This window comes from Taudactylus pleione, unplaced genomic scaffold (assembly GCF_031769625.1).
Source record: "Taudactylus pleione unplaced genomic scaffold, aTauple2 ptg000309l, whole genome shotgun sequence".
NCBI classification, from domain to species: domain Eukaryota; kingdom Metazoa; phylum Chordata; class Amphibia; order Anura; family Myobatrachidae; genus Taudactylus; species Taudactylus pleione.
The window spans coordinates 5,720,110-5,744,974 of record NW_028284710.1 but is presented as its reverse complement, the minus strand read 5'-3'; the positions used below and the strand labels follow the sequence as shown (position 1 = coordinate 5,744,974).

The 24,865-nt window shown below is 42.9% G+C and overlaps 1 protein-coding gene across 3 annotated transcripts in view; it reads left to right on the top strand.

The window, feature by feature from the left end:
* AHRR (aryl hydrocarbon receptor repressor) overlaps positions 1 to 24,865 on the top strand; it is a 459,962-nt gene that overhangs the window by 277,396 nt on the left and 157,701 nt on the right. For all 3 annotated transcript variants that reach the window (XM_088442311.1, XM_088442309.1, XM_088442310.1), the window contains one exon: positions 2,330 to 2,419. In XM_088442311.1, coding sequence (XP_088298437.1) covers positions 2,330 to 2,419 — 90 coding nt within the window. The remainder of the gene's footprint in view (positions 1 to 2,329; positions 2,420 to 24,865) is intronic.

Here is a 24,865-nt window from a genome sequence, read left to right as displayed (position 1 = left end):
GACTGTTGTTGCTGCTGCTGCTGCTGCTGGGGGGTGGATCTTCATCCCAGAAAGGGACTAAGAAGACTATTACTATTACATTAAAAAAACAATTGACTATTGAACAATCCTTTATAGAGGAAGCAAGTATAACAGCTGTCACCCAGTTGCACAGTGGATCACTGACGCCATGATGGCTGTGCTAGTATTAGATGGTAAAATAATAGAAAATCAGGATGATAGTGTGGAGGAAATGCAAAAGGAGGATGAGGGGAAAATTTGTGTATATCTGACGCTAATGAGGATGTTGATGATGAGGATGTTGTTTGCATAAATCAGCCACCAGTGGCAGCAGTTCTTGCTCGTGATAAAAAGAAAGCCAGAAAATCCTCATCTTGGGTGTGGAATTATTTTAATCTAAATTCTGACAACAGTTGTGAAGGCATTTGTAAAGCCAACATTAGCAGAGGAAGGGACGTTAACCATCTAGGCACCTCCTCCCTGTTACATCATTTGCAGCGAGTTCATGCAATTTGTTTAACAAAATTATAATAATTTGTACATAACTAACAAGCAGTCCAGTATTAGCTACCAGCAGTTTGGACCAGCACATGCAATCTCCTCCACCAACACCCTCATTATCAACCTCCTCCTTAATAATTGGAGGTAGTCCTTCCAAAATTTGTTTTGTGAGGGGCCAAACAAACCAAGGACTTCAGCCACAAAAGTGTCAGTCCTTGTCGCTAAAGTGCTTGGTTTGTTAAACTGTGCATGTCCTTTTTACTATCCTACATAAGAGTGGGTGGGAGGGACAATTCTATCTTACACCTCTTTTCTTTACATTTTGCAGTTTAGGGCATTGCCGACTGACATTATTATAGTTTATTAAACTGCCATTCTGTCTGCCACTGCTGTATGGCAATGTTTCATAGATGTCCTATATTATTTAAACTGCCGTGCATTTGTGCGCTGCTCTGTTTCTTACTTTAACACTACTTTTTACAGTCAGCTCACTGCAGCCTTTGGCCTATATTGGTGAAAAATAGTGAATCAATGTTGTGAGCTGGTTAAAATTGCCTGGAAATGCCTGAAAATGATTGTTATTAAGGTTAATATTACTGTAGGAACAAAAATAGGCCCAAATTACGTGGTTTTAGCTGTTTATATCATTTTTTGGAAAAAAAAAGTACAGATCCAAAACCAAAACACTCAGTAGTGGTTTTGTAAAACCAAATCCAGATCCAAAACCTTGAAGGAGATACAGATCCAAAACCAAAACACAGGGGTCGGCACACATCCCTAGATAAAATACAACATATTTTCTTGTTATGCCATTGGTTTATATTTATATGTTCTTCTTCATTGTATTACAGTGTGTCCCTATTTATGCCAGCAGCCTATCATGACCAGACATTTGACAATTAATGATAATGATGAAAAAAAATAGATGTACTCACCGAAAAATTACAAGTTTTATAGCAGCTTCCACACTCTGGAAAAGTCTTCAGATACTTATTTTATTTATTTTAGAAATTATTTCACTGATTTCCACTCTCTAGAACAAGTTTAAAGAATTAATAATCATACAAAAAGGTACCTGTACTGCATACTGCTGATACAATCAGAAGAAAAGCACTAATAATCATTATAATCATTAGGAGTGTTTGACAAATTGCGGCTGTGTTTGCAGTAAAAGACTTTCATTAAAGGGTACACTTCCACTTACTTCTTTGTTACATAATATTTTGCAGATGTGGCTTATTTAACAGTGTTTTGTCAGTTTATTAGACCACTTTTAAAAGTGTATTTTTTTGATCATCCGAAAGCCAGAATTCCTCATGTGGAATAAGCACTATCATACCCCTTTTACACCGACCTAAAAATCCCGGTTTGATGCACATAAACCTGTGATTTTTGTCTATGTAAATGGATCCACCCGGTCCAGGGACCCGGGGATCCAACTCGGGTACTTTGCAGTGTAAGGTCACATTGACACAGATCGTGTCGAATGCCGCCCGATTGGCCGGCTTCAGTGACGATCGAAGATGACATCATCTCCAAGCGTCCACTGCAATGCCGTAACAGCTGGGTCACTGCAGACCCGGCTCCGGTGTGAACGGCGCCGACTTGGGAATATCTTGGGTCGGCGCTGCATGTATTAAAGGGGTAAGTTTCGGGTTTAATCCGAATTTGAACCGTGTTCCAACCCCCGGGTCAGACCCAGGACTTTGGTATAAAAGTTGTATCAGTCTGTGTGTTCTCAACTAAATGTGAGGACCTAACACTTGTATATACTATTCATATACTCTTTGTTATTCATTAACCTATATGTGTATTGTCTTTTCCTCAGTCATTGAATGGATTTGCTCTCGTTGTGAGTACAGAAGGGATGATTTTCTATGCTTCAGCCACAATAGTAGACTACCTGGGCTTCCATCAAGTAAGTGCAGATCTTATATTTAATATTAAGTAGACTACTCACTAACTATAGTTTTTCAGGTTCAGTTGGCACTGTATATGCAGTAATCTTTATATGTCTTGCATCCTCCTATGTTCTGCATATATGTTGTTAGACCTGAATTGTAAAATAGAGCTGTCCAACAGAATTGGCACAGCTGAAGACCAGCAGGCTGTACCATCAGTTACTACTAATATTTTTATCAGCATCAGCAGTCTGTTCACCACGTGCCCTGTACTTGTGATTCATTGCCGCTGGCGCAGTGCTAAGGAAGAGGTTGGAAACCTGCGTGGAGGCTTCTAGGCTGTTGCATTCTAACAGCCGGAAGTTCAGGTGCCTGAACTGTAGAGCAGGCACAGACTGGCGCTAACACTCAATCTGCCAGGCAGTTTCTAAGGGCATCTCATCTAACACTGATTGCTACGTGATTAGTCTTTTTACAGATGCTTGACTCTTGGCTCTGAGCTGGTCAGCTGTACCTCTGCCTTTGCCCTGTATTTTGGATGCCTTGCTGCCAGACCTATGGAAATGGACTTTGACTTGCCTATGTTTTTGCCCTGCATATTGGATACCCCATTGCTAGGCCTTAGAACCGGACTTTGACCTGCCTATGCCCTTGCCCTGTTCATTGGATATCATGTTGCCAGAACTGGAACCGGACCTGACCTGCTTCTGCCCTGCCCTGTATATATTGTCACTTGGGTTGAGTATATAGGCTTCTAGTTATAAATGGCTTCCGCATGTATATTTTCCCCAGCCTACTTACCTCTGCAGTGTGCAGCCAGGGTGGTTCACAGATTATGTGGAGAGCCCCGGTGTAGAGGCCATAAGGCTGTAGAACCTGTGTGGCTCGTGGCTTCAGTATCGACATAGGAGGGGCAGGGTACACAGTGAACCTGTCACTGTAGGCGGAGCGGTAGAGTTGGCTGGCTGATGACACAGTGACATCACCAGCGCCGGACCCAACTGCAGCAGTTTCCTTGTGTATGTGTGTCTAAGGAAGCCTCAGCGGTATCTCCACCTGCTGTTGTGGAACAACTTTCACAGAAAATTCAGTGAGCAGGAGAGAGACTTAAGTTACTATTCCCGGATACAAGGTGTTTAAATTTAAACTGCATATAGGAATACATTTACATAGTATCCATGTGAAATTTTTCTTTTATTTTCTATGTGTTTTCACTTTTGCTAAACATGTGTTAGGGTACATATGAGTAGAAGTATAAGAATAATAGAGAAGTGCGCAGACCGCCATGTTTTGGTTCTAATTCATCATCATGTTTTGGTTTTCCTAAAACCACCCTTAAGTGTTTTGGTTTTCTTTAAAAATCGATAAAAACAGCTAAAATCATTACATTTGGGGACAGTTTTTGCACCGTTTTGTACAGTATTATTGACCTCAGTAACATTAATTTACAGTTAATTTTGACCACCTCACAGCAGTGGGCTGACTGGCTAAATTAAGCAACGCAGCAGCGGCACAAACACATGGCAGTTTAAAAGAATATAGCACATCTAGGAAACATAATGGCATGCAGTGGAAGACTGGATGACAGTTTAATGTAAAACTATATGATGCTATAGAATGTTTTCATTAATCAAAAACTAGATCAGAGGCCTGAGGCAAGTAAAGGGAAATGTAGGTAAAGTTTTTAATGCTATTTATGAAGTGGGTGCCAGGTAAAGCATTGATTGATTGATTTATTATACGAACAGAGAAGCAGTTATAACTGTAAAGAAAATAAATACAGAAATGGGCCAGGCAAACATGTAGTGTGGAAGCCAGGCAAAGCAGCATGCCTCTGTTTGATTGATTAATGATTATACAAACAGAGAAGTAGTTATAACTATAAAGAAAAGAAAAACAGAGAAATGGGTCTTGCAAACCAGAAGACTGTCAACAATGTCCTATTAAAGTACAATCCAGAAAAGTACAATAAAAAGAAAAGTGGTGCAAGCTGCAATTGTCCTTGGGCCCTCTGACCCACCCTTTTGTTGTATATTAAAAAGGACATGCACAGTTTAACAAACCAAGCACTTCAGTGACAGTAACTGTGGCTTAAGTGCTTGGTTTGTTTGGGCCGCCCACAAAACAAGCTACCAATGGGCTTAAGGCAACTAACAGTATTGTTAATAATTTCTACAGTTGTAAAATGTCATTATCATCCTCATCCTCACCCTCGTCAGTGTTATTATCCTTATCACACAATATTAACTCATGCCCTCCATTATACAAGTCTATGTATTTTGTTGTAATTGGCAGCAAAGGTCTTCCTCATAGAATTAGTAGTTTCTCTATGAACATCAGTTTTTCCACATTTTGAGGAAGTAGCCCCTGTTGCTGATCACTCACAAGGTCTGGCCATGCTAAACACTCTTTCTGAGTACACACTGAAGGGTGGCAGCTTAAGTAAAGCAAAATTAGTTTGTAGAAGGATCTCCAAATTGCCTTTTTCCTCCCAGTATTCAAAGGGACTGTGTGACATGGTAATTTGCACATTGTCATTAAAATAATCCCCCACCATTCTATTGATGCTTAGTGTATCAGATTGGGTCCTAGTAAAGAAATCAATAATTTTGGGTAACTGTTTTAAGCCTGACCAGATGTTATAATGTTGTTTCACTCTGGTGCATTGACTCATCCTCGTCATTAGTGGGTCTCTTGGAAAAGATAAGTTTTTCCTGGCAGCAGCATTTGCAAGAGAAACTGAAGCAGGAGAAGTCTAAGTGTCATGTGCCACTTGAGCTGACAACTTGCTTGCAAGGAGCTCTTTGCATCTCTTAAGATCTGAATCAGTTGGAAAGTTATGTATAACCTATAATCAAGCATGGTTGCCAAAATGTAGTGATCCAATTCCAAAATATTGACAACTCTTGAGTTGGCAAAGTGAATAAAGAACTTGATCTACAAGTCCAACTTACTTAGCTGAATCACATTGTTTCCTCTCCTCCTTCTGTTTCTCTACCTGCATTTCCAGTAGTTTAACTCAGGCTGGCAGTGTCTGCTCTCACTTCATTGGATACTATTTCAAATGGGAACCAGATGCTGCAAACGGTACTGCGATCGCAGTGACCACGATGACCCATCGCAGAGTGATTGACAGGAAGTGTCGTTTGTGGGTGGTGACGGGTGGTGGTTGGTTGAACGCAGGCGCACCAGTTAGGCTGCAATCACAATTTAAATGTACATATCACCACTGATATTAGCAACTGCGTTGCGTGCGTATAAGCAGAATAGCGATCCTTGCTGAAACAGGCCCATACAGTAATCATATAATTTTTTGTTTGATGAGTACCGCTTGTCTACATATCTGTGGTTAAGTGGATACTCGACACAATGGCATTTTCTAGACTAGATTAAGGTTTTTAAAGTCCTGGTACAGGAAAGGAATTGCTGTTTTGGTAACATGGAATTGAGATGAAATTTGATAGTGGGGATACAGGACCTCAACTAGCTGTCTAAAACAAGATGCATTGATGGCAGATATTGCATGCAGATCTAGGGCATCATTCAGCTTGGATCGCATGTTTGCACGCACTCGCACATTACAAAATTATGCCATTTAATGCAATCGCAGCACTATACCAAAATGCCCACCAGTTTACATACATCCACAAGTCAGAGAAAACATCGGTACCATCGAGTAACATTGGACCCATACGCACAGTTGTGGTTGAGCTTGACCTGACTCACAACTGCGAAACTTCCTGTCGCCATCTAGACCTCTAGCTGTGTATGCCATCGCAGGGGCTTAATTATGCATTCCTCTGTAATGGCGTTCAAATGCACAGGCACACCTGCGTTCCCCCGCCCCCCCCTCTCCAACCACAAACAGCGCTACCTGTCAATCACTCTGTAATGGCTCTGTGTATCCGCTGTGGCATATTCATGCATGTGCACAGCGGTGCATACACATGCGCAGACTGCAAACATCGATTAGGTGCGTACGAACACAAATGTGCAATCCAAGCTGAATGAGGCCCCTAATGCTTGCATACATATCATGGCTTCAGTGATCCACTGTGAAACTGGATGGCAACTTTCATACTTGCTTCCTCTTGCAAAGGATTGTTTCACAGTCAATTGTTGTTTGAAACTAGTCTTCTTGGTCCCCTTCTGTGATGAAGACTCACCCCCAGCAGCAGCATCAGCCCTAGCACACAAGGATACTTCTGCGGAATCCTGGATAGGGGAGGAGTCAGTTAGCCTTTACAAATTGGATGCAGAAGGACTACCTCCTAATGAGGAGATTGATGATGAAAGTGTTGGCAGTGGAGATTGCATGTGCAGGGCTCTATCCATGCTGCTGGTAGCTGATGCTGGGCTGCTCGTTATTATTTTACAGGATTTTTAAGATTTTCCCAAATAATTTGTGTGAATTCACTGCACATGACAAACAGGGAGGAGGTTCCTAGATGAGCACCTCTACTTACTTTGGCCTTATAAACAGTATAGATGGCTTGACAAATGTCAGTAGTTGGGTAAAAATAATGTACACAAAGAGGTGAATTTTTGGTTTTATTACCAGGCATGACAATGGCCTTCATCTTATCATGGGCAAGAACTGCTGCCACTGGTGGCTGACTTAAATTGACACAAACAACATCCTCCACCTAAATTTTATCAACTTCTCGTCCAACACATATTAACATCCTCATTAGTATCAGATACACAAATATCCCCCTCATCCATGTTGCACTTCCACAGTAGCATCCTCAATTGTCCTCTGTCTCACCATCTTTACTACTGCTCCTCATCCTCACATTTTAAAGGGTGGTGGAAGGAGGAATCTCTATGATTACAGTGTCAGAAATGTCAGACTCTCCTCAGGGATTTGTGAAGTTTGTGAACACACAGTTTGTTTTTCAGCCATAAAGCCATATTCAATTTGACTTTTCCGTCTCCCGGATTTTACGCCTACATCGCGTGTTTTGCAGGCGGAAAAGTATCGTGCACATGCCCACGTATTCCTCGTATTCAATTTGAAAGTACGTGAAAACGGGACCCGGCGAAACTTAAACAAGCAGAAAGTACTGTCAGTTTTGAGGAAATCAGCCTGACACCCCTCAAAAGATGCTCTGACATGGGGGTTAGCTATGGTACCCCATGATTTGGCTTGCTGAAGGTATTTGTGTTTTTAAACGGGCTCAATAGCTGCTAAATAGCGTTTTTGTATAAGTGGTGCAGAATAGTATTCAGGAGGTTTTTTTGCAGAAAATAACTTATCCCAGCAAATTTGGGGTACTTGAAAATTGGGGCAAGCATATTTTAAAGTTGCTAAAGTTAAGTTTAAAAAATTGTGTAAAATCCACCTGCTGCAAGCCCCTGCAATAGAAAAAACACCTGGGGCATACTTGGGGACACCACCAGAGAATAGTTCGCTAGTTTTTAACTTTGTCCCCCAACATTTTTTTTTTCGCTCCCAAATTCAAAGTGATTTTTTCGGGTGTTCTTAAGTGTTTTTTTTTTAAATTTTGACACAGTTTACGTTTGGGGGTTGTCTGAAGGCTGCATGGGGGTTCCTGCAATGTTGCACCCCAAAACCCCAATTCTGCACTTTTTTCCGCCTGCTATTCATAGGCGAAACTTTCCGCCTATTACATTGCATTGACTTTCTGCCTAGGTGGAAAGTCTTTCAAATTGAATACGGCGATACTTTTCCGCCTGGCAAAATTACGTCACCGGCGAAACTTTTCAGCGGATTCCGGCTTTTTGCCTCAAATTGAATACGGGCCATGGTGGGGTTTTTTTGGGAACTGATTTGCCTGTTTTAACACACCGTCACTTAAGCTGGAAGCATACACACTATGTACATTTTTTGCACTAATGGCTTTGTTTTTTACACAAAAAAATACAGGAAATTAATTGCATGCACTTGGAGGAATAGGTCTTTGTGAGAATGTTTTTGGGGTGCAGATTAAGGGTGGGACACCACTGCACATAGAACAGTAATACACGCTGCCTCACTCATCTGAACTGAACACACACTTCTTGAAAAGCACAATATAAGTTTTAAATTCAAGACCAGGTTTTTTTAAATAGGAAAAAATATTTTTTTTAAATTTTTTTGTATATAACTGGTGGAAAAAAACTCAAAACAAAGAGGTCTCTTGGGGTGCAGAGGCCTCATACCACAGTTGAGTATTTTTTGGACAGATAAACAATAAGTATACCACAGAAAAAAGGTTCAGGTTTATGTTAAGAAACAAAAAACAATCAACAGCAACACAGACAGTAGCTAGCCTGTTTGTTTGTACTGCAGTGTGTGTGACAAACACTAATACACTATAGAATTGTGTGTTCTATAAGAATTGCGTCACTTGGCCCCACCCTCTATTTAAATATGTGAAAATCACTGCATTTTCCTGCGAGGGGTGGGGCCTAATACCACAGAGAGTCTGGTCACGCCCCATCACCTCCCACCTGCATCTCCTCTCCCGGAGAGGAAAATAAGAAAGTAAGCAGGTATGTAATGGCATCCTAATGGATTGCTATACCGCGGGTTGTTTTTAACACAGTGCCACCCAGTGCTCCAGCCCATGGTACCACACCCTCTCCCTCCACTCTCCTGTGTGAAATGGCGCCCGATCATGGAGGGACTTTTATATGTAATCCAAAACACGCGAGATCCGACGTCTGGGATGATGTTGTTTTGACTAATTTTGGGGGGCGAACTTGGCGGGAAGACCCAAGCTGGGACTATGAATCACTTGGAACCCCTAAACACGGGTGTGTTAATTTCCAGGAAACCAAACCCGCACATTTTTAAAAAATATATGATTCATTTACAGTGCCTCCATATATCAAAATGTGGTGACATGGAGGGATGTGGACCCCCTCCTTTTTCTTCACACAAACCACACATATTTAAAACACAACAATTCATTGACTTCAGTTAACAAGATTTGGCTCCTCTGGGTAACTTGTTACAAAGTCCTGTCCATCTTCGTTTTTTAATTTTTTTCCTAACCACCTCTATTTAAACCGTTCTTGAATATTCAATCATAGCCCCCTCAAACACTTCTTACCCGCCCACTACCGCTCGCCACTGTATAGCAGCACAGTGGCACATCGTGCACCAAGAGAGAGGAGACTGCTGCAGTAGCCTCCCTTCTCAGCCCATCACTTGCTGCTATGTGCTGGACTGCAGAGGGTCCAGGGAGGCTGCTGCTTCCAACACTGTATTCTCCATAACTGTTGTTATTCCTCGTATGTATCATAAATATGTTTGGACCATGGATACGTATATATTGACAGGTCATACTTTATATTATCTCATGATAAAAACAATTTAAACATAAAATATTTGATTTTAATATTACATTAGTAGAATACATCAATGTATGTTACTGAGATGGAACATGTTAGAGGTTGGTTAAATTAGAGCCATAAAAATCTTAATACAGGGGACCTCACTGCATCTACCAAGTCCTTGTACCCTTCAGACATTATAGTTATAATAGATAAAACAAAAATGAAAACCATGGCAATATATTTAGCAAGCATCATACAAAGGTGCGAGTTAGTGCTGCTCTATGCCCCACTTACGGTATCACCAGTTGCGTTTTTTTGTTCGCAGCCCAACAGGGCTGCGTACAAAAATGTGCGACTCTGACACAAGAAGGGGCCGCGAGGGGTGCGAGTTCGGGTGTCGTTGCCGCCGTGTGTATGCTGTTGCAATGGCAACTCGCTTCCATTGCGGATTATTGGAGTGAACCCAAATTGTAGAAGCAAGGAGTGATAATTTGAGCAATGCAAATGTTTCTCTTGCATTATTTTATTAAAGATTAATTAAATTTTAAAAAAATTAAATATTTTTTTTTTTAATTAATGTAAATAAAATGCATACTTCATCATATATTTCATCATGCTTTTGTACATTTGAACTAGGCTTCTGTATGTGAAAACTTTCTAGTCATTGGTTAACTTCAGAGGCAGCTGGAGGGTATGACAAAGATTATTCAGAGAATAAACCTAACTACCCAAATAGTAATAACTGAATTACACAACATGCTTGTGCACTTTATAGTCCTATAAGTTGTTCTTTCACAGTGTGAGTAAAAAAATGACAGCAGTAATATGACAGTCGTTTTGGAAGTTATTTGAAAGATGAGGGTGTCATGAATAAGGGGGTAGGCTCAGGATCCCACATATGGCAGCTTCGCCCCATTGGCTCCTCAGCCAAGCACATACACCATATGACATACAAAGCAGCCTTACTACTGTGACAGCATGTCACTATGCACATGTCCAGCATCTTTCCATACAGAGCTTATAGGCTGCAAAGGAATGACACAATCCAACCATAGTTCTAGCCTTTATATTTGTGCACATAATAAACCATTGACATACAAAAAAAAGATTAAGAAAACTATATAATTCCTATACAGTGCTCAGTTTGATAGGACAACATTGACAGATACTGTACATATTAAAATGATTGAAATGAGGTGCATCCATAGATAAATAAATAAATAGCATTAATACTTCATATGAATGTAACTTTGTGTAAATGAACACAGAGATATGATTATATTAAGCAGCAAGGAAAATAAATCTATCTATCTATACATCATATTCAGTGTAGATGAGTAGATGATGAGGCTATAAAACGCATAATGCTATAGCTTTTATTGGTGTCCAATGCAGAGTATACTTTTCAGGATGTGAACCAAAGAGTTTTCAATCTCCCCTCTAAATGTTCCTGGGGATTCTCAATGCCTATGCATTTTCATATTTTGGATCATAACTATGGAACTGAATAATGTGTATTAAAAAAATGTTTGAAAGGTTTATTGGTTCCTTTCATCTATATTTATTATACTGCTGTAGGGGTGAGCGGGTTCGGATTTCTGAAATCCGAACCCCCCCCGAGTCCCCCCGATCCGAGGCCGATCCGAGTCAGGCTCGACTTTTCCCGCCTGACTCGGATCTGAAATCGAGGCAAAACGTCATCATCCCGCCTTCTGGGTCTCGCGGGTTTTGAATTCTATATAAGGTACCCGCGTCGGCGCCATTTTCACACTCGGCTGTGGACAGTGAAGAGGGAGGGTGGGAGTTAGGGCTGGCTGGGCTGTGTAGTGCAGTGTAGTGTTGTCCTGTACTGTGCTGCGCTGTGCTGCTGTCGTTCATAGGGGCTGTGTCCACTCCTCCAAAGTCCATAGGGGCTGGCTGTGTTGTGCTGTGCTGCTGTTGTCCATAGGGGCTGTGTCCACTCCTCCAAAGTCCATAGGGGCTGGCTGTGTTGTGCTGTGCTGATGTTGTCCATAGGGGCTGTGGGTATCATTCAGACCCGCTCACGAGCGCAGGACATTCGCAAGCGGGTTGATGGTAACCAAATGCGCATGCGCACGACGGAGGGAGCTCCGTCGTGCGCATACGCGAGACCCGGATAGCGACAGCCAAGCTGTCGCTCCGGATCTCGCACCAAAGGGGGCGTGCTGTCGATGGTGATTGACAGCACGCCCCCTTTGGTGGGCGTGCCGGGTGCGTGGCTGCCAGATGGAGGCGTTCCCATGGGAACACCTACCGTCTGGGGCCGGCCCCACTGACATCACTAGTGATGTCAGTGGGAGTGATTTTGGCTCTGATAGAGCCAAAATCACTCCAGGGCTTGCGGCAGCGAGACCTTACTGCAGTGTCTCGTCGCAAGCCCGATGGTCGTGATGGTCTTGACCATCGCGACCATCATCATGGACGCTCGCATAAGCTGTGGGTGGTAACCCACAGCTATGAGCGTCCAAAAGGCCGCTCCAAATTTAAATAGGACGGCCCTGATTCAGAGCGAGCGCTCTGGTCAGAGCGTCCGGCTCTGAATCAGGGCCTGTGTCCACTCCTCCAAAGTCCATAGGGGCTGGCTGGACTGTGTTGTGCAGTCAGTCGTCCATAGGGGCTGTGTCCACTCCAAAGTCCTGTGCAGTGTCCCAGTCCTAAAGGGATGCTGTAGTGTTGTCCAGGGGGTGCTCTGTCCATCAGGGGTGCTCCCACCAAGTGCAAAAAAAATGAATATTTTTTCTGTGTTTGTGAATTGTGTGCACAGTAGCCGCACGTGCATCAGAAAGGCCCAGCTGGCTTGACCGTTAAAGGGTGCTGTAACCCCCAAAGTGCACTCCAAACCAAATAAAAAAATATTTTCTGTGTTTGTGAATTGTGTGCACTGTGGCTGCACGTGCATCAACAAAGGAGCAGCGCCAAGCGTGCGCCTGTGTCCCATAAGTAAAGGGCCAGCTGGCTTGTCCGTTAAAGGGTGCTGTAACCCCCAAAGTGCACTCCAAAAAAAATAAAAATATATATTTTTTTGTGTTTGTGAATTGTGTGTGCAGTAGCCGCACGTGCATCAACAAAGTAGCGCCAAGCGTGCGCCTGTGTCATAAGTAAAGGGCCAGCTGGTTTGACCGTTAAATGGTGCTGTAACCCCCAAAGTGCACTCCAAACCAAATAAAAAATATTTTCTGTGTTTGTAAATTGTGTGCACTGTGGCTTCACGTGCATCAACAAAGGAGCAGCGCCAACCGTGCGCCTGTTTTTCATAAGTAAAGGGCCAGCTGGCTTGTCCGTTAAAGGGTGGTGTAACCCTCAAAGTGCGCTCCACAGAAAATAAAAAATTCTCCTTTTTTTTCTGTCTTTGTGAATTGTGTGGGCTGTAGCTGCATCTGCATCCTCAGAGCAGCAGCGACAAGCGTGCGTCTGTCTGTTAAAGGGTGGTGTAACCCCCAAAGTGCACTCCAACAAAAATAAAATATTTTCTTCTGTGTTTGTGAATTGTCTGCACTGTACGTGCATCCTCAAAGCAGCAGCGCCAAGCATGCGTCTTTCTGTTAAAGGGTGGTGTAACCCTCAAAGTGCACTCCAACAAAAATAAAACATTTTCTTCTGTGTTTGTGAATTGTCTGCACTGTACGTGCATCCTCAAAGCAGTAGTGCCAAGCGTGCGTCTGTCTGTTAAAGGGTGGTGTAACCCTCAAAGTGCGCTCCACAAAGAATAAAAAATTCTTCCTTTTTTTTCTGTCTTTGTGAATTGTGTGGGCTGTAGCTGCACCTGCATCCTCAAAGCAGCAGCGCCAAGCGTGCTTCTGTCTGTTTAAGGGTGGTGTAACCCTCAAAGTGCGCTCCACAAAGAATAAAAAAGCGTGCACCTGTGTCCCATAAGTAAAGAGCCGGCTGGCAGAAGACCAAACATTCCACCTCTTTGGTCTGGCAATATTTCTATCCAAATCCGGACAACAACTATCTTGCCAAATGTACCATATGGAAAGGTGAAATAAGTAGGAGTAGGGACGTTAACCACCTAGGAACATCCTCCCTTATACGTTACCTGCAGCGCGTTAATAAAAAGTTACTGTCAAGTTCAGAAACTTTGGCTAAGACCGTAAGCAGTCCAGGGACACCTAAATCCCGTTGTCCTGTTGTATACAAGCGCCTGCAAACCACACTGTCAACTCCCTCCTCATCAATTTCCTCCTTAGTCAGGATCGGAAGTAGTCCTGCAGGCCATGTCACTGGCATGACTGACTCTCCTATCCGGGATTTCTCCGGAGGATCCTGCATTGCTATGCCTACTGCTGCCGCTGCTGCTGTTGCTGCTGCTGGGAGTAGTTCATCATCCCAGAGAGGAAGTAGGAACACCACTACTTTTACTAAACAATTGACCCTCCAACAGTCCTTAGCGAGGAGGATGAAGTACGACAGCAGTCATCCTGAAGCAAAACGTATAACTGAGGCCTTGACTGCTATGTTGGTGTTAGACGTGCATCCAGTATCCGCCATTAGTGCAGTGGGATTTAGACAATTGATGGAGGTAGTGTGTCCCCAGTTCCAAATCCCGTCTAGATTCACTTCACTAGGCAGGCGATACCGAGACTGTACAGAAACGTCAGAAAAAGTGTCCTCAGTGTCCTGAAAAATGCTGTTGTACCCAATGTCCACTTAACCACGGACATGTGGACAAGTGGAACAGGGCAGACTAAGGACTATATGACTGTGACAGCCCACTGGGTAGATGTATCACCTTACGCAGCAACAACAGCAGCGTCACCAGTAGCAGCATCTCAGAAACGCCAGCTCGTTCCAAGGTAGGCTTCGCTGTGTATCACCGGTTTCAGTAAGAGGCACACTGCCGACAACCTCTTAGAGAAACTGAGGGAAATCATCGCCCAGTGGCTTACCCCACTTAGACTCTCCTGGGGATTTGTGATATCTGACAACGCCACCAATATTGTGCGGGCATTACATCTGGGCAAATTCCAGCACGTCCCATGTTTTGCTCACACAATAAACTTGGTGGTGCAGAATTTTCTGAAACGCGACAGGGGCGTGCAGGAGATGCTTTGGGTAGCCCGAAAAATTTCTGCCCACTTTCGCCATTCAGCAACTGCGTGCCGAAGACTTGAACACTCTTGAACCTGCCCCGCCATCACTTGAAGCAAGAGGTTGTGACGCGGTGGAACTCAACCCTCTATATGCTTCAGAGGATGGAGGAGCAGCAAAAGGCCATTCAAGCCTATACATCCACCTATGACATAGGCAAAGGAGGGGGTATGCACCTGACTCAAACGCAGTGGAGAATGATTTCCGTGTTGTGCAAGGTTCTCCAGCCCTTCGAACTTGCCACACGTGAAGTCAGTTCAGACACTGCCAGCTTGAATCAGGTCATTCCCCTCATCAGGCTTTTGCAGAAGCAGCTGGAGAAAGTGAAGGAGGAGCTAAGACGGAGCATTTCCGCTCGGCTTGTGGGACTTGTGGATGAAGCCAGGGTGGTCAATCTGTTGAAATCAGACCACTACATTTTGGCCACCGTGTTCGATCCTAGGTTTAAAGCCTATGTGGTGTCTCTCTTTCCGGCCGACACAAGCCTGCAGAGGTGCAAAGACCTGCTGGTGAAAACACTGTCAGCTGAAGCGGAGCGTGACACGTCAACAGCTCCTTCTTCATTTTGTCCCGCAACTGGGGCTGCCAGGAAAAAACTTAGGTATCCTAAGCAACCCGCTGGTGGTGATGCAGGGCAGGCAGGACCAAGTTTGGACATCTGGTCTGGACTGAAGGACCTGGCAACAATTTCTACTGTCACTGCATATGATACTGTCACCATTGACAGAATGGTGGAGGATTACATCAGTGACAGCATCCAAATAGGCATGTCAGACAGTCCGTACCTGTACTGGCAGGGAAAAGAGGCAATTTGGGGGCCCCTGTACAAACTGGCTCTATTTTACCTGAGTTGCCCCCCCTCCAGTGTGTACTCTGAAAGAGTGTTTAGTGCAGCCGGGAACCTTGTCAGCGAAAGGCATAGGAGGTTGCTTCCACAAAATGTGGAGAAGATGATGTTCATAAAAATGAATTATCAACTCTTCCAGGGAGACCAGCCTCCAGAACGTACAGAGGGACCTGTGGTGGTGGATTCCAGCGGGGACGAATTAATACTCTGTGAGGATGAGGATGTACACAACACTGAAGAGAGTGAGGAATCGGTGGATGAGGCGGATGAGGACGACATTTTGCCTCCGTAGAGCCAGTTTGTGCAGGGACAGATTAATTGCCAGCTTGTTTTGAGTGGGGCCCAAACGAACCAATCATTTCAGCCACAGTCGTGTGGCAGACCCTGGCGCTGAAATGATTGGTGTGTTAAAGTGTGCATTCCTGTTTAAACAACAGAAGGGTGGGTGGGAGGGCCAAAGGACAATTCCATCTTGCACCTCTTTTTTTTCTTTGCATTATGTACTGTTTGGGGCCTAGTTTTTCAAACTGCCATCCTGTCTGCCGCCACTGCAGTGTCACTCCTACATGGGCCACGTGTTTGGCCGCCCACTCGTATCTCTTAGCATAGTCATCCAGCTACCTCGGTGCAACCTTTTGGACATAAAAACACTATTGTGAGGTGTGAGGTGTTCAGAATAGACTGGAAATGAGTGGAAATTAAGGTTATTGAGGTTAATAATAGCATAGGAGCAGAAAAACCCACAAATTCTGTGATTTTAGCAGTTTTTATGCTTTTTTAAAAAAAAAATACAGATCCAAAACACAAAACCCAGAACCCAAAACACGGAAGGGTGGTTTTGGCAAAACCAATCCAGATCCAAAACACGAAGAAAGATCCAGATCCAAAACCAAAACACAAAACACGAAAAGTGGCCGGTGCACACCCCTATACTGCTGTAGGTATTTTGAGCAAGATACTAGGTGATAAATAGCATTTCAGACTGGGAGGTTTTTGGAGAATTGTATTTTGATTGGTAGTGAAGTGCAGGGCCGTAACTAGGGGTGTGCGACATGTGCTATCGGACGAAGCGGTGGGCCCTGGAGCTGGCACTGTTTCTGCCTCACGGCTCCTGCACCTGGCTGCTTGATAATGGCACCCTTGACAGTATAGCTGGTAAAGTGGGCCATTATGTGGCGCTATGCCGTATCGTCACTTCTCCCCTGCTTTAACTTTAAAACTATCAAATTCCATTAACTTACATTTTCCATACTACCACTGGTTTTGATGATAAAATAGTTTGAAGAATTTGATCTTTAATCATAGAAGATTAGTACATATGGTATCTTGATCACTAGGTCCCACCGTGTATATATGTAATAGTGTTGTATATCTTTTCCCTGTGTATAGCATTATGGATCCCTTGTGGTGCCATATAAATAAAAAATAATAATAACGACAACAACAATACAATATAATCACCATACTACTGAAAATGACAGAAAGCCTAAGAATAGGGGAGGCTATACAAGAGGCTCTTTCTTCCCCAGAATGTTTCCTACTGACACCGTGGTATTAGGATGTAGTCAAAATGTCGATAGTAACATAAAAATAAAAATGTGGAAATTCATAGTGTAGACATCACAATGTTGACAGTTATAATTTCGACATTTTGTACCCAGCCCAGTGGTACCTGGTTTGAAGAAAGGAAGTGCACTTTTCACATTGTAGTGCACTTTATTATTGTTATTTTTTATTCATAAAGTGTGTGATAGAAGCACTGGAGAGGTGTGGAATGGCTTCTATATTTGTCCCAGATTCCTGTATTATGTCTTTTAAAACCCCAGGAGAAATCTGTTAGAAAAGCAGATTAGTAATCTTGGCTTCTGTGAAAAGCCGGTTTGGGTCCTGAGAGTGTGGATGTGAGGAGAGGGAGGGCTCCATCCACAGGCCACTCCAGGTCTTGGGCCTTTGTAGCAGGCTCATCAGGGCTTGCACCTGTAAGTGGCTAATATATGCCGGGTCTAGTTAGGGCTGAGTGTCTCATACCTGGGAGAGCAGACCTGCAGGTTAGCTTGCTCTGAGACACTGCTGGCTACAAACCAGAAGGTACTGTGGACTGAGATTTGTTTAGTGTTCCGTTAGTGAGGGAACTTGATGTCTAGTTAGTGCCCAGCCGGGCTAGGGTTTAGTTTGTGTTTTGTTTCTTTGATTGTTGATATTGCACAATCAAAACTGGCACCGACCAGTTTGTACAAGAACCCCAGACTTGTGTCCTGTTTCTTCAGCTGCTCTGTGTGTAAAGATGGAGTCCATCTTCCCCAGGACAGGGACCCCTATCCCGACTGTGTCACCATTGGTGGAGAATGTGGGCAATCACACACTGAAATTGCAGCAAGGAAAAAAGTTTTCCTTTAAAATTTAAAGGAACAGACACGAAGTTGTGAAATCCATGAAGGTGGCGTCAGCAGATGCTTAGAGAAGCCAGATTCAGCTTCCAACCGGCACCTAAAGACAACATGGAAGACATTGTTAAGGCCTTGCTCCAAACTATGGCAGCTCAGCAAGAGGCTACCAGAGCTCAGCAAGAAACTTCCAGAGCTTAGCAGGAAACAAACAAAATTCAGCATGAAGCTGCCAGGGCTCAGCAGAAAGCTACCAGGGCTCAGCAGGAAGCTACCAATGTGCAAATATTGGCCTTGGAGACTGCCCAGAGGCAACAACAAGTCACCATAGAGGAAACCTTCCAGGCCTTAAGAGAGGTGGTACAACAGCTGGTAGTCCGGTCTGGAGATGCTTCCCCTGTTCTTCTAACTAACACACCATATGGGTCAGTCACTTTCTTCAAAAGAAGACGCAGAATTATGATGTGGAAGCATATCTTATGGCCTTTGACAGAACCGCCGAAAGAGAGAAGTGGTCTAAAGAGCAGTGGGCAAGTCTTGTGGCACCCTTCCTATCTGGTGAACCACAAAAAGCCTACTATGATTTGTGCCTGGCTGATGCAAAAGACTATGATAAGTTAAAATGGGAGATCCTAACTCGCTTGGGAGTCACCACATTTGTTCGTGCCCAACGAGTCTACCTCTGGGAGTTCCAAATGGAAAAGCCACGCTCACAGATGCATGACCTTGTCCATCTATCCACCAAATGGCTACAGCCCGAGACGCTGATAGGACCACAAATCGTGGAAAGAGTCGTGATGGACCGGTATCTATGATTGCTACCTGCATCTCTGCGCAAGTGGGTGAGCCATGCAGACCCTAAATCCGCAAACCAGTTAGTCGAACTGGTGGAGAGGTACATGGCAGCTGAGGAGCTGTTGAGTCTACCCCACTGAGCCCCGATGACGCACCGGCGAACTCCCGACACTGGTAAGACTGTTCCTGGGGAGAAGGGTGCTGGGCGTTGGAATGTACCTAAGACTGAGGGTGTGGAACCTGGAGACAGGCCAGCCAGGCCAGGAAAGTTCCTACCCTGTAAAAGACTAGATAATAATATGATTCAGTGTTTCCGATGTGGTGGCTTCGGCCATATTGCAGCTAATTGAAGTTGGGTGGGTATATGAGCGCTGGTGTAAGAATATACAATTTCTGTCTATGAATCTAAAATACGTTGGTAGAGGATGGTGTAATTGCTACTGAAGTCAAAATTAGTGATTGGATGATAGTGAATGCAAAAAAAAAAAATTCAATTTAAAATAAAAATTTAAAAATAAAATTTAAATGAAAGTATAATTGAAAAAATTAAAAAAATTTAAAAAATTATAAAAAATAAATAAATAAAAAATAATAATAATAAAAATAAATAAATAAAAAATGAACTAAAAATATAATGAAAGTTCAGAAATAAATAATTAATAAAAAATGAGAAAAGGAAGAAGGAAAGAAAGAAATGAGTCAAGGAAAGAGATTGGCATACAAAAATATGAAAATAATGTTAAAATAATGTTTATAGTCTTAATAGACTATTTAGAGGTGTGCCAGTTCAGTTGGATCTGCTATGATGCAATCCTAGTCCCACCTAACTCACCCTGACTACCTTTGTGTAATAGTAGACTTCAGCTATGGACTCCTGTCCGAGCCGTGACTACGTGACATACCGGGTTGGCGCCGCTTGATGATGTAGTGCGCCGGGGGATGTTCGGTGGACTGGTAGCGGTGGCTGCAGTGTTGTTCTCCGGGCACTTCCTCAGACTCTCCAATGCATTTTGGACCTCCAAGGGTCCTTTGTCAAGGATGGGGGATGATGTCTCTATGGACTATTTATAGGGAAATCTTTATTGAGAAAAAAAAAAGTAAAAACAGGATATCCTGTCCCGGAAGTTGTGGGTAAAAGGAGGCAAGCACATGTTTTGGGCTCCATATTGTTTTTATGCCAAATCAAGGAAATTAAAGTTAGGAATAAAATGAGTAGGGGGAAGAGATAGAAATAGAATAAAGCAAAAACAAAATACAAAAAATATTAAAAAATATGCAAATAAATAAAATTAAATATAAATAAAATAAATTAGACTAAAATGGAATATAAAAATATAAGTGTTTATCATCTGCATGGATGGTTTGTGCAGGAATACTAATTAGTAAAATACCATTAAAAATTGCCTAGGAAGGTTTTTAAACAATTGCTATGAATGAAACTGGCTATTTAAAAAGTAATAAGATATTTATAAAAATGCTTTTAGTTCTATATTGATGTTTAGTCCATATGGTTCCAGTGTCTTAAGGTTGTAGATCCACTCAGTTTCTTTTCTTTTCAATGTTTTGATTAGATCTTCTCCTCGCCAATTTTGTATTATTTTTTCAATGCCCATGAACCTCAGTCCTTTTGGGTCCTTTGTTGTGACTGTGTAGAAAGTGAGCTGATACGCTGTGAGTAGTGAGGCCTTTTCTGATGTTATATATATGTTCGGATATTCTTACTTTGATTTTCCGCTTGGTTTGGCCAATATATTGAATGCCACATGGGCATTCTAATAAATATATTGAGCCTTCCGTCTCACATGAGATAAAATCTTTGCAACCACAAACAGATTGAAAACATCCTAACAAAACACTGGAACATACTGCAGTTGGACGAAGAAGCAAAGAAAATACTGCCAGCAAAACCATGCATTATATACAGAAAGGCATAGAACCTCAAACAACAACTTACCAATAGTTTCTATAGAACCGAGAACACAAGAGTAAGAACAAATAAAGCATCAAAAGGTTTCCACTTTTGCAAAAACTGCAGTGGGTGTAAAAATCAAATTAAAACCACTAACAAAATAATAGAATTTACCTCAAACCAAACAGGATGCAAGTACCCAATCAAAGATTTTATCTAATGTGAGACGGAAGGCTCAATATATTTTTCTGCCAATCTCTTTCCTTGACTCCTTTCTTTCTTTCCTACTTCCTTTTCTCACTTTTTATTAATTATTTATTTCTGAACTTTCATTATCTTTTTATTTATTTTTATTATTATTTTTTTCATTTTTTTCATTTTTTCAATTATACTTTCATTTAAATTTTATTTTTATATTTTTATTTTAAATTTAATTTTTTTTTGCATTCACTATCATCCAATCACTAATTTTGACTTCAGTATCAATTGCACCATCATCTACCAACGTATTTTAGATTCTTAGGCAGATATTGTATATTCTTACACCAGCGCTCATATACCCACCCAACTTCAATCTTTACCAATTTCGAGCTGCGGAAATTCAAGCACAAACAAGAACCACTATATCCCTATTCCAATATTACAGCTAATTCTTCACTTACCTCTGAACCTATGCAATGTGATACTGCTCATGTCCACCGCAGGGGGTCTATCTTTGCACAGACAGCCTGTACTGCTGACCGGCAGGCTGAGACTGATAAGCACATGTGTGTACTCACTGTAGAGGGCAACCGAGTAGAGTCACTGTTAGATTCTGGTGACACTTATGAAAGCTGAGCTGGTGGACCCCTTGAAGTGTAAGGGGAAAACTGTTGGTGTGACCTGCATACACAGGGATACTCAGTATTATATTACTGCAGAAGTGAACATCGAGACACCATGTGGTTCCGCGATAGTCTCTGTGGGTTTGGTACATGGCTTAATGTATGATGCCATATTGGGGAGAGACTTTGCTCACTTCTGTAAGTTGTGGGAAAGCCAATATTGCACAGAGGTAAATCACCCTGACCCATTTGAGAAGGTTACTGGTGTAGTAGTAGAGGAAGTGTCTTCAGAGTCAGAGATGTTTCCTTTTTCTAGTATGATTGGCGAACTAGAGAATGCGGAGCGTGGTGGTGGCTTGCCAAGTGATGTGCCTCCCACTGAGGTGGGAAGTGTTGTTGAGCCAGTTGATCGTCTGCCTGATTTAGAGGTCAGAAGAGAGGTCTTTGCCGTGGAGCAGTTAAATGACCCTACTCTGTTAAAAGCCAGGGAGAATGTCAAGGTGATCAATGGTAAACCCATAGACCCCGATAGTCCTTTGTCATATCCTCACATGGCAGTATGTCAAGATTTGTTGTATCAGGTGACTAAGAAGGGGGAAGATATTGTGGAACAATGAATATTTCCCAAAGCTTACAGAAGAACAGTGTTGGATCTTGCCCATTGCCATATAACGGCAGGCCACCTAGGGGTAGAGAAGACCACTGAGCGAATTATGCAGAGGTTTTTCTGGCCCGGGGTCCATAAAGAGGTATCTGACTATTGTGCGTCCTGCCCTGAATGTCAGTATCATGCTCCAAGGCCACATTTCAAAAGTCCCCTGGTTCTGTTACCCATTATTGAGGTTCTGTTTGAAAGAATAGCTATGGATTTGGTTGAGCCATTAATGAAATCTGCCCGGGGCCATCAATATATTCTGGTAATAATGGATTACGCTACAGGAGTACCCAAAAGCGATACCATTACGCAATACATCAACCAAGACCATTGCTAGAGAATTAGTCCATGTCTTCAGCAGGTTGGGAATACCTAAGGAGATCCTGACTGACCAAGGTACCCCATTCATGTCAAAAATCATGAAAGAGTTATGCTGCCTTTTTAAAATTGACCAATTAAGAACCTCTGTGTACCATCCCCAGACCGATGGGTTAGTGGAGAGGTTTAATAAAACTTTAAAACACATGCTAAGGAAAGTAGTGGACAAAGATGGTAGAGACTGGGATTACTTGTTACCTTATTTGCTGTTGGCCATAAGAGAGGTTCCCCAATCCTCCACAGGGTTTTCCCCTTTTGATTTATTGTACGTGAGACAGCCAAGGGGATTACTTGACATTGCCAGAGAGACATGGGAGGGGCAGTCCAGTCCATATAAAACAGTTATTGAGCATGTTTCCCAAATGCAAGAAAGAATTGCTGCTGTGGTGCCGATAGTAAGAGAGCACTTGGAACAGGCCCAACAGGCACAGCAGAGGGTGTACAACCGCAATGCTCGCTTACGCAACTGTGCTCCTGGGGACAGAGTGTTGGTGTTGGTTCCCAAAGTAGAAAGTAAACTTTTGGCTAAATGGCAAGGACCCTTTGAAATCTTGGAAAAAGTGGGGCCAGTCAATTATAAAGTTTACCAGTCGGGGAAAAGAAAGCCAGTACAGATATACCATGTAAATCTTATAAAACCCTGGAAGGATAGAGCAGCACTGTCAGCCGTCCGAGCCCCTTCAGTAAACCCAGGGCCCGTGGTACCTGAAGTGACAGTGGCAAAAACCCTGTCAGCCTGTCAACAGCAGGAAGTAAAGGAATTTCTGATCAGAAATAGGGTGCTGTTCTCTGACATACCAGGGAAAACCACGGTCATTAAACATGACATAATCACTGACCCAGGGGTTAAGGTTAACCTAAAGCTCTATAGGTTACCAGAAGCCCAAAGAGAGTCAGTGTCGAAGGAAATTAAAAAAATGTTAGAGTTGGGTGTTATTGAAGAATCACATAGTGAGTGGTCAAGTACCATTGTCATCATTCCTAAGCCCGACGGGAGTGTGCGATTCTGCAATGACTTCCAGAAATTGAACAGTATGTCAAAATTCAATGCCTACCCTATGCCTAGGGTGGATGAACTAATTGAAAGGCTGGGGACAGCCAGATATTTTACTACTCTTGACTTAACCAAAGGGTATTGGCAAGTGCCGTTAACTGAGAACGCCAAAGAAAAGACCGTTGTTTCTGCACCAGAGGGGTTGTTTCAATACAAGATGTTGCCCTTTGGGCTACATGGGGCGCCTGCTACCTTTCAAAGGATGATGGATAGGATTCTAAGGCCCCATAGACAGTATGCTACTGCTTATCTAGATGATGTGGTCATTCATAATCCTGATTGGCAGTCTCACTTGCCCAGAGTACAAGCAGTGTTGGACTCCATCTATAAGGCAGGTTTGACAGCCAACCCAAAAAAGTGTTCTAGGGATGGAAGACGTAAAGTATCTTGGGTACACCATTGGCAGAGGTTTGATAAAGCCACAGCTCAGTAAGATTGGGGCAATACAAAACTGGCCACAACCCCTAAATAAGAAGCAGGTGAGAGCCTTCTTAGGGATCACTGGGTATTATTGGAGGTTTATACCCAATTTTGCCACCATTGCAGTCCCACTGACTGACCTTACCAAAGGCAAAAAGAAAGTCATGGTGGAATGGAGTCCTGAAGCAGAGAATGCTTTCCAGAGTTAAAAATAGCGTTATGTGCCCAACCAATTCTGATGACCCCTGATTTTGACAGAGAGTTTGTTGTACAAACTGATGCATCAGATGTAGGCATAGGAGCGAACCTGTCCTAAAGCAAAGAGGGTGAAGAACACCCAATTTTTTTCTTAAGCCGGAAATTAAATGTACATGAGAGAAACTATGCTACCATCGAAAAAGAAGCATTGGCCATAAAATGGGCATTATAAACTCTCAGGTACTACTTAGTGGGAAGGAAGTTCAGATTGATCACTGACCATGCTCCTCTGAAGTGGATGTCAGAAAACAAAGACAGCAATGCGAGAATTATGAGATGGTTCTTGGCATTACAAACCTTTAAATTTACAGTAGAACACAGGCCAGGAAACCAGCTGGCCAATGCAGATGCTTAGTCATGTGTCCATTGCCTGGGGGCTGCAGCTGTTCTGCCCCACAGGTCAAAACAAAGGGGGGGATATCTGATAGAAGCACTGGAGAAGTGTGGAATGGCTTCTATATTTGTCCCAGATTCCTGTCTTATGTCTTTTAAAACCCCCAGGAGAAGTTTGTTAGAAAAGCAGACTAGTAATGTCGGCTT